The 10,261-nt window shown below is 51.7% G+C and overlaps 1 protein-coding gene across 1 annotated transcript; it reads right to left on the bottom strand.

The window, feature by feature from the left end:
* Window positions 1–296: 296 nt before the first annotated feature.
* Window positions 297–10,024, bottom strand: LRRC15 (leucine rich repeat containing 15). The gene is made up of 2 exons (XM_017664679.3): window positions 9,887–10,024; window positions 297–2,184 (listed from the first exon to the last, which is right to left on the bottom strand). Exon 2 carries the CDS (start codon window positions 2,177–2,179, stop codon window positions 446–448), a length of 1,734 nt encoding a protein of 577 aa, XP_017520168.3. The 5' UTR covers window positions 2,180–2,184; window positions 9,887–10,024; the 3' UTR covers window positions 297–445.
* Between the last annotated feature and the right edge of the window lie 237 nt (window positions 10,025–10,261).

Raw genomic sequence — 10,261 nt, 5'->3', positions numbered from 1 at the left:
GAGAACTCACCCCCCTTCAGAAGCAGAAAATCGAGGGGGCCCTTTCCCTTGAGGGGACAGGGTAGAGCCATTCCACAAACAGGACGGCAGAAGAAGGGAAGTCAACCTACATACTATGTGGGAGAGGGGCTGTCCAGGAGAGGACTATCCCACAAAGCGAGTAGGCACACAGTGACTGGGCCTGAGGCTGGGCGCGGGCACAGAGAGGCTTGTTCTTGGAGGAGAGCTGGTGAGGCTTTGGAGGAGGACCTTTCCTGAAGGAAGACGGGGATGTGAACTAGAAACCCACAGGGTTTTTGCCATGGCCAGTTGGTTGTCCCTGGTGGAGAGAGGGGCCTGCGAGAGCCAGAGCGAGGGAGGAGCGGACGGCCCTGTGGGCCTGGGGTGGACAGTGAAATCCCTGGATGGTCGGGCCCTGACGCCCCAGCCTGGCCCCAGCCAGCCTCTAACACTCGTTGGGCGCCTTCATCTGCATCGCGACTGCCTGGCTCCTCTTCTGACAGCAGCAGCAGCACAGAATGGTGGCCAGGGAGGAGGCCAGGGCCACGATGCTGATGACGAAGGCAGCGATGGCCAGCCCGCTCGGCACCCGCGTCAAGGCCCACGTGTCACGCTCAATGGTCTCAATGGTGCTCAGCTCGGTGTAGCCAACTGTAGGGCTGATGAACCCAGTGGTGGAGGAGATGGAGATGGAGGCAGGGTAGCTGGTCGTCTCCGGGTAGCTGGGCACCACAGGGATTGCTGGGACCGGAACAGCAGGGACAACAGTGTCGATGTTGATGATGATGAGGGACTGACCTCGGACACTGGCTGGGCTGGAACACACGGGAAGGGCATCTGTCCCCAGCCTGGCCTTGTTGAGCAGCAGCCAGTTGCGGAGTGGAAGGATGCCTGTGTCACACCTCCAGGGATTGTCATAGAGCCCCAGCTCACGCAGGTTCCCCAGGTGATCAAAGATCCCCACGGGAAGGTTCTCCAGTTGGTTGTTCTGCAGCTGAATGGTCATGAGGTTGTTGACATTGACAAAGATATTCCCAGGCAGCTGTCTGAGGCGGTTGTTCTGCAGGGAGATGCTCTGCAGGTTGGCCAACATACGGAAGACATTGCCATCGAGCTCCTGCAGTGCATTGGTGTGGAGGGACAGCTCCCGCAGCCCCATAAGCCCATTGAAGGCGTTCGGAGAGATGTAGCTGATCTGGTTGCGGCTGAGGATCAGGACCTGCAATTGGTGGAGGCTGCTGAAAACATTGTCAGGTATAGAAGTGATGTGGTTGTCATAAATCCAAAGCTCTCGCAAGTTGTGCATGGGCCCAAAGATCCCAGGAGAGAGCTCCCTCAGAGAATTCCCAAAGAGCGTGAGACGGTTGAGGTGGGGCAGCTGCATGAAAATGCCAGGGGGCAGCTGGGAGATGTGGTTGTTGGACAAATAGAGCTTCTGGAGGTTACGGTTGTTGTGGAAGAGGCCAGGGGAGAGCACGCCAATCTGATTCTGCTGCAGGGCCAGCTCCTGGAGGTTCCCACATCCATCAAAAGTGCCCATGGGGATGTCCGTGAGCCTGTTCTCATATAGCCGGAGAACCTCGAGGTTGACCAGGTGCTGGAAGACCCTAGGGGAGAGGCGAGTAAGGCTGTTCTTGCCCAGATTGAGCTTGGTGAGGCCCACCAGGTGGTCAAAGGCACCATCAGGGATATATTCTAGGTGGTTGCCATGCAACTGCAGTTCCTTGAGGTTGCTGAACTGGGAGAAGTGTGCCGGCTGGATCTGCGCCAACTGGTTGCTGGACAGAAGGAGTGACTCCAGGTTGTCTAGGCCCTGGAAAAGGCCAATAGGCAGAACCTGAAGCTTGTTGTTGGCAAGGCTGAGGTAACGCAGTGAGCCTAGATTGCGGAAGGCACCAGGCATGATGTGAGACAGCTCATTCTTCTCAATTCTCAGAGCAATGAGGGCCGAGATGTTGAGGAATGGGGACTCATTGAGTTCAGTAATGTGTGTATTGAGGATCTGCAGGCTCATGGCATTCCAAGGCAGGGGGGTGGGCACAGCCACAATGCGTGCCCCAGTGCACTCCACCTGGGAGGCCCTCGAGCAGGTACACTCACTAGGGCAGCCATAGTAGGCCAACCCTGCACCCCAGGCTTGGCATCCCAGCAGCAAAAAAAGATAATGTTTCAGCGGCATGGCCTCTGCAAGGGGAGAGAGCACACATGAGTTGGAGTCATCTCAAGAACACTGCAGCTGTTTTTAAGGCAACATCAACCTTTGGTGCCAAATGCTGACTTGCCCTTGAACCCCATCACCACATACCCAACCTACAGTCTGGTCAGCAAACCTCTTCACCTCCCCCCATGCCTTCCTTCTTCCATGCCTGTGCCCAAGCTGTCCTCCCCACTGGGACTGCTCACTGTCATCATCCAAATCTTTCCTATCCTTCCTCGTCCAGCTCAAATGCAGTCATCTCTAGGAAGCTTTCCCAGATCCCAGGAGTCAGCATTAATTACCCTCCTATACAGGTGGCCTTCCCAAACTCCATTATGACCCATGCCACAGCTGGCCCCATATGGCATTCCTTGTGTTCCCAACTGTCTCCTTCTCTACTCTAGTTTTCAAGAGCAGAGAAATTAACCTTCATCCCTATAGCTTCCTTAAGGCAGGAACAGTATCTTATCATCTCTGTATCCCTCATAGCACCCGAACTTGCTGGTTGAACATGGGCTCCTCAGGAGGAACAGAAAGGAAATGAGAGCAAAGGAGATCAAATAAATAGGGCCTGAATCTAGGGGAAGATGCCAAGGCCACAAGCATGGTGTCTTGTTGGGAGGAGCTGCAGCAGCCTGCAGAGGTGGGACCACACTGCTGATCAGGTGAAAAGACTAAGGGTAAGCTCAGCTTTTCCTCTCCCTGGGCCCTGCCCCACCACTGCTACCAACAGCCTGCCCCTTGGTTAACTCCTTCACACATGCTTCACCCAAATGTAGTTCAAACCGCCTTCCCAATAAAAGAAAGTATTTGTACTGCTTCCTGTCTTGCTGGAAGGGGCTGCTGTGGCTAAACCGATGCCTGAGGTCTGCCTTCTGAGTGCTAGTCCCAGTTTCCACAAAGAAACATTAAGTGGACCTAAGTAAGTCCCAGAAAACTTAGGATGCACTTTGAGCTAGAAGGTGGTAGGTCCAGAAGCTCCCACAGGCTTGGTACTGATCTGGGAATGGAGCCAAATTCATGTAAGGTGCAGTGTTTTAAGTCAGGAATGATCATTTATATATATATAATGTATAGAAAGTGGAGACATGAGACATGGGGCCTGGGCCCTACATGAATATGGGCCCTACATGACCACTAACTAGATGTTTGACCCTCAATGAAGCTTGAGGCTTCCAAGATCAGCTCCCTCATCTACTGAGTGGGGTGGCAACCTCTGTCCCCTCTTGAGGCCACTGTGAAGAACGACTGAAGAGAGGATGTGACCGCACCTTGTACAGTGCTGAGCAAATGCATGCAGCCATTCTAAGCTCCTCCACAATGCAGACTTCACAGACTCTTGGGGGCAGGAAGGCTTCAAAGTCTTTTAACCTTAGTGAAGGGACTGAAGATTTCTGTGTACATATAGAGCATCTGTAGCTTCCATCTGAGGTTCAGTGGGGTCTCTAACTCCCAAAGTATTAAGAACTGCTGATCATACATTCCCATCATTTTATGGAAGCAGGGAAGCTGAAGGCTGCACATAAAGCCTGGATCTCTGGGTTCCTGGGTGAGCACTTTCATCATTTATGTAGTGCTTCTCCTTTTAAGGAGCAAAAACCTGAGTCAGAGGAAGAAATTTCAAATGATGGCATATAAAGCATACACTGGTTGGGTGGAGAAGATATTTCTCTGGCTTCTCTTTGTTCCCCTGAACTCATGGAGTCCTGAGTCTTGCCCATAACTCAGAATAGTCCAGGCTTCTCAACCTAGCCTCAACTCAATGCATCCCTCCCCTGCCCCCAGCAAGCTTACCGTGAGGACAGAACCCAAGTTTATTCACCAGCAACCCAGATACTGATTGTTCATTCACAAATCTATTCACAGCCTTGACCTTGCTGTACTTTTACATTACGGACCTAAATAAGTATCTAGAACTGTGAAGGAAAGAAAGAAAGATAACTTGGTCAATGGAGTCTAGATGCAAAGGAATGGGGCCAGATAAAGCTACAGGCGCATCTAAAAGAATGAACTTGTATAGACAAATGTCATGTCCAGAGCTTGAGAGCAGAAAATGAACACCCAAAACAGGGAACACAGAAAGAGTGACTCAACCTCCACTCCAGGAGTTTGATGGTAACAGAGAAAGGAGACTGCCCACAAAAGTTAATATGATCTTAGAGTGAATTAATAGAAGTATTAAATGTGGAACAAAGGAGGTGATGGTCTTACTCTCTACTGTCCTGATCAGGCCACATCTGTATTGCTATGCTCAGTTCCACCCTGAACTTCAGGAAGGGCAACAACAAATTGATCTCTTGAAGACCTTCTAGAGAAGGGTAAGAGGATGGGTGAGGACACCCAGAAGCCAGAACATGTGAGCACCCACTGAAGGAACTGCGACTTAATAGCCAGAAGAAAAGGTGTGAGGAGCCTACAAGTACTTCCTAGTTTACATAAGGGGCTGTCTGTGCTAAAGAAAATATCCTTGCTCAGTGTGGCTCAGGGATCAAAACTAATGTGCAGAAGCTATGAGATAAGAGATTTTTCATTCCTCACTAAAGAGATTTTGTCCAAACCAGAATGGACAACCCCATAGAGGCTGTAAGCGCCCAGTCACTGAACATGTTGAGAGGCTGAGCAACACCTTGGTAAGAGGCTGGAGAGAAGATTCTGACACCAGGTATAGTATTAAACTAGATGACAGCTCATGTCCTGTCCATCCCCAAGAGTTTAGAATTCTAAGAATGAGTCCCAGATTAAGGATATGAGATTCGGATGCCAGAAAAACTGTGCCTGTGCCCCCAGGGGTCTGTGCAAACTGGTGTTGGCATTTGCCCATTCCCTTGGTATATATGTGTGTGAGAGATTTTCCCCCTGGACTTATGAAACATGAAGCTCTAATTGTTTTTCATATATACTCCTATGCGCAGCACACTTCAAAGTGGTGCTGTGGCCCCAGTATCAGAGACGACATTAAGTGTCCGTAACCTGGCAAGCCAGGGCAGTCTCTATCGAGTTTCGCCACCTGTAAATGAAGGTGTGGAATCAGGTACCCTCTGAGGACCCATCTCAGACCTTCTCTGAATCTACACTGCCAAGCTGGGGAGGGGGCTTGAAGCGAGCTTCAGAATGGGGCCAGGGGAGGGAGCCTCATGACTCGGGAGGAGGAGGGAAAAGATAATTCCCTTATGGGAACAGAGCTTCTACTGCTTAAAATGGACCATACTCAGCTTGACAAATACTGTAAGAATTTGCAAATTTTCTTTTTATAAACCTCACATCTGCAAAGCACCCCCTTCTCCCCCCTAGCACCACATGCAGGGGTTCCTGCTTTCTGGCACTTGTTACTGCCATGGCTGGCACCAGCTGCCCTGAGGTGGTCCCCAAGAGCTGGCCTCAGACCCAGCTGCAGAGCCCTCCAGGGCGGGAGAGGCTGCAGAAGCACAGCTGGGGAGGCAGCCAGTCCTTGCATTTCAGCATGTGTTGCAGGCCTCCACAACAGGAGCCCAACACACAGTAGCCTAATAGCCCACGCTGCCCACGGGCGCTTGGCCGCCATGACACATGCCAGTTAAAGACCCACAAAGCTGCCTTAATTACACCCTCCTCCCCCAAAGAGCCAAACACATCCTCATCAGCTCAACTGACTCCATCCAGCCCTGTCCTGGGAGGGGATGCAGCCTGGTGTCTGTCACTGGCCCAGAAATTCAGCAAGCTGAGCAGACAGGACAGACAGACAGCTCACCTGGGCACTCTGACGCAGTCCCTGCCCAGGAGCAGAAGCTCTTGGACCAGACGCTCTGGTTGTGGGTCTCTTTAGCAAGAACTGCCTATGACTCATGAGAAAATGACATGTAATTGGCCTTGAAGCTCTGGGCTTTGCTAGTTGGAGGGTTGGGACCTTTTTGGTTTAATACCATCATTCACATCCCCTAAACATGAGTTCCCCTGGGAGGAGATGCCTTCTGATTTCAGAGCCACGGAGAGAAGCTTTTGGAAAGAGCTTGAGAGACAGATGTGCTTCTCTGATCCTCACACTCAGTTGGAATGTGAGTTTAGGGAAATTCTGTAGGCCTCATTTTCCCCTCATGTAAAGACTTCCAAGGACATTGGCAGTGCTGATATCATCTGACCAGTGACAGAAAGGAGATTTGGCCTGAGAGCTCACCATTCTCCTCATCCTCTCTTCCCTAGAGGTCATAGCAAACTGCCAGCAGTGCCACCTGGCCCGGCCCCATATTCATGCCAAGGCTTGAAGAACACGTACCCGTTTTCATGCCCATTAAGTTTCAGAAGTTTTCTAGTCAGGGCAGTACCACTTGTTGATTGGTGCATTTGCACATAGCCAGTAGCCGTCTCATGGGATCTGAGAGCTGAGAGGGACTTTAGGGAGCCTCTGGTCAGGGCCCCTCCAGGTGCACCTGGGGAAACTGAGGCCTAGAGAGGCGATCTCCCTCCTTGGCCTTTGCCTGCTCCCCGTAGAGGTCTCCCTAAGCATGACCACCTCTGCATGAGCCGTTGCCCCATCCAGCTGAGGGAGACGCTAGGCTTGGAGTTGTTGAAGGGTTATCTCCTCTGACACGGCCCATGTCAGCCCCCATCAGGCTGCTCACCAGTGCTCCATCCAGTGGGTCTGAAGTCACTGTCTGGCTGAGAGGCTCAGTGCATCTAGACTTCCCCACCTCCCTAAACAGGGGATAGCCTACATAAAAATCTCCTGGAAGTGCCTGGGAAGCTTGCTTAATAGAGTTGCAGCTATGAGAATTAAATGAGTTAATACATGTGAAGTGCTTAGACGTGTTCCTGGCACAAAATGAGTACCCAAAAAATGTTACTTACAATTATTGTTCATTCTGCTGTTGAGTAAAATGAGGATCTCTGGAGGCTCTACCCACCAAGATCCTGATCCCTGGGTCTGGGTCAGTCCAGGACCCTGAATGTTTAACAAATTCTCCAACTGACCCTGATGCAGTTGTCCACACTCCATACTCAGAAGCACCAGCTGAAGCCTAACTGGCTAGGACACTATGCTCTGGACCTGTGTCATTTACTGCCAAGAACAGAGGGACTGAACCCAGGATCAGGGATGCTGAAGGTCAGGCTGCAGGCTTGGTCCAGCCTGCTCTATCAGTATTCCTTTGGTGGTCCTTTGTGCATCCCTGTCATAAGTCTGTACAAAGTTAAACCCAGCACTAGGAGCTTCTTCCAGAAGCAGGACTCAGAGCCCTGGGCATCAGAGGTACAAGGGCCTGTGAGAATATCTGGTCAGACCATCTGGTCACTTTGTAAATAGAAACCTAAGGGGTCCAGAGGGAGGAGCACATTTGCCCAAAGTCACACAGTCAGTTAAAGATTCCTAACATTCAGATCAGGGCTCTTCTTAACCACAGAGTTTGGGGAACCCCTGAACCTTATCCTGGGGCTTCAGGACCTTGTCAGCCACATATCTGGCAGTGCCTGGCAGGGTGGAAAGGCAGCTTTGCTCTCTCCGTCTTAATGATCTCAGGCTCGTCATATACAGTCTCGTGCCGGCTACCCAGCATTATTAGCCAAGGTCAGGCACATCTCCCAGTTCACAGACTGCATGGCTTAGGGGATGTTCCTTCAGGCTCCTCTGATGCTTGTGTCTGCTCAGTGTGCCTGAGTGACCTAAAGAAATGGAGGGAAGGAACAGAAGAGATCACCTGAAGGGGTTAATCTGTAATCTCAGCACACAGCCCCGTTTAGGGCTCTACCCAATTTGGGAATGCTCTATCCCAAACGCAAAGCATCCAGGAGCCCCTAGGAAAGACCAGCTGACCTGGCTCAATTGTTGATCTCATCTCTCATGGCCCTTTGAAGCCAGAATATTGTTCATTTGTTTAAAAAAGAAAATGAGTAAGAAAAAGCAAGTCCTTTCCAGCCCCAGGGTTTGGGGAGGTAGGGCCTCCTACAGAAGCCAGAGCAGGGCTGTAATTTAGCTTGGCAAAAGCACAGGAGATACTTACAAACTTGCCAGCAGAGCAGGAAGAAGATCCCTTCAGGGGCTTTTATTAAAGAAGCCATGGACCACAGCCCCATTCTCAGGGTAATAACACCTGGGGGCTCAAATTAGATAGAAATGGATCAGCTCCTCATCAAAGAATCTTGAAAGCGGTTTCTAAATCCTGTGTCCCAAAAGCCCAGGGAGACAGCAAAACCGGTTGATCTTTCGCGGTCAGGATTTAGGCAAGCAAATTGCCACGTGCAATCACAGCTCCAGGAGTGTTTGCTGGCAGGACTGAGTTGGGACAGCTTCTCTCCCATCTCTCCTTACTTGTCCATATCTGGATCTATTCCCACACATGACCCACCAGCCCTTCCTTTTACTGAGCAAGCCCAGGTAGCATCTCTCTGTCCTGGCAGAGCCTTCTATGCTCCAACTTCTTGCAGGGTCTGTTCAGAGCCCTTCCCCTGGCCCCCACCTCGCGCACATGCTTGTCTCATCACTGCAGAGCCCGCCTGGCTGACTCAAGACCACAGGCACATGGCACTGTCTGGCCCTGAATGTACCCCAGATGTTCAATTGACACAGAGTAAAAAAAGTGAAAGCCATAAGAGAATTTCCAAATTACAGAGGCAGAGGCACCAACACATCTGAGAGCCGCCTGACCTACAGTGGTATAATCCCAGATAATCCTAAAGGAGAAGCCGGGCCTGACAGACTGGCACCCAACATCTTTGGTCTGTGTGATGTGTCAGCCAGGAGAGAGCTGCAGCCTGCCCTAAGGTAACACGTTTGGCCCTGGAGATAGGCTGGCTCCTCAGACTTTGGCATAGGTGGGAAGCCTTAGAGAAGTTCTGGTTTGCCACTGTTGCTCCTTGGCCCCACTCCTGCCTCTGTGTTTGAGCAGAGATGCTTGGGAAGGCATGATGGCTGCAACTTGAAATGCACACCCCGTTCATCACAAATGCATCCCCAGCCCTGACCCTCACCTCTCAAAGCTGGAAACCTTGGCCACACCTGACACTTGCAGCTGGCAGGAGGCATAAGCTGCCAGAATGGGGTCACCTAAGCCACACACAAACTTAGAACCCAAAACAATTCAGAGTCCGCAGCTGAATTCGAAATTGGAAATCCAAAGTCAGCACCAGCTGCCGAAGTCGCTTTGGCCGCAAGTATGAGTTTGTGAAGAGGACACATCTCTCACCTGGGAAACCACATCAGTCCTGGACGTGCTCAAAGACAGGCCTGACCACAGGTGGCCACCACGGGAAGTACCAGGGAAGAGGACATGAGTTCAAGTAACCTGAATCTTCAAAAGAGAAACTCTTCCCCAAGAAATCTAGGGTCCAGAAAGAGGTAAACTCAGTTGTAACTGGTATGACAATTTCATCAGCTAGCTTCCAATGCCCCTTGCCAGACCAAAACATCATGTCAGCACCCCAGGCTGACATCACAGGACAGTAAGAGTAAGTGGAGCAGGAGGCTGGTGGGGTCTGCAGAGGAGGGCTAGTGGCCCCTGGCCCGCTGGGCAGTGGGGGGACAGAGACCACATGCCTCTCCAGCACAGCTCCACGTGGCCGAGTTCTGAGAGCACCCTGGGCACCGCGCCAGCCTGCCTTCTGGAGACTCTCCCTCGGGTGGGGGGTCAGCAGGAAAAGGTGTGCGGAGAAATGATAGCTGGATCGATCCTTCCAGGCAGGTAGGAGGGAGGCAGGAGGCAGGAGGCCAGCCTGCCTACTTACCAGCAGCTCGGCACCCGCCGGTGACCAGAGGGAGCCCGAGAGCAGGATGTGGGATGGCTCAAGGCTGCAGCATGAGTGCAGCTGGCCAGGCACTCCCCGTATTTAAACGGTCCTGGCATGAGTCACAGCAGGGGGCAGTGTCAGTGGGAGGCAGGGAGGCGCGGCCCAGGCCGCTGCAGGCCCCAAGTGCGAGGACAGACCTCACGACCAAAGAAGGCGTGGCCTGAGTGCCCAAGTCAAAGGGGATTTCTTTTGCCACATATCTTTTTAAAATGACACATTTTCCTCTTCTCCCCTTTCCTCCAATATTTCCTTTTGGACTTACTTGCTGCATTGGCCATTACGGCTCCTTTTTAAAAGACCTGTGGCTCTGGA

Source organism: Manis javanica, chromosome 3 (assembly GCF_040802235.1).
Source record: "Manis javanica isolate MJ-LG chromosome 3, MJ_LKY, whole genome shotgun sequence".
NCBI classification, from domain to species: Eukaryota; Metazoa; Chordata; class Mammalia; order Pholidota; family Manidae; genus Manis; species Manis javanica.
Note: the sequence above shows the minus strand (reverse complement) of the source record. Positions and strands in the feature narration are given on the sequence as shown.

Coding starts and splice junctions, on each gene's coding strand:
- LRRC15 (XM_017664679.3), bottom strand. CDS start 2,179: ATGCCGCTGAAACATTATCTTTTTTTGCTGCTGGGATGCCAAGCCTGG.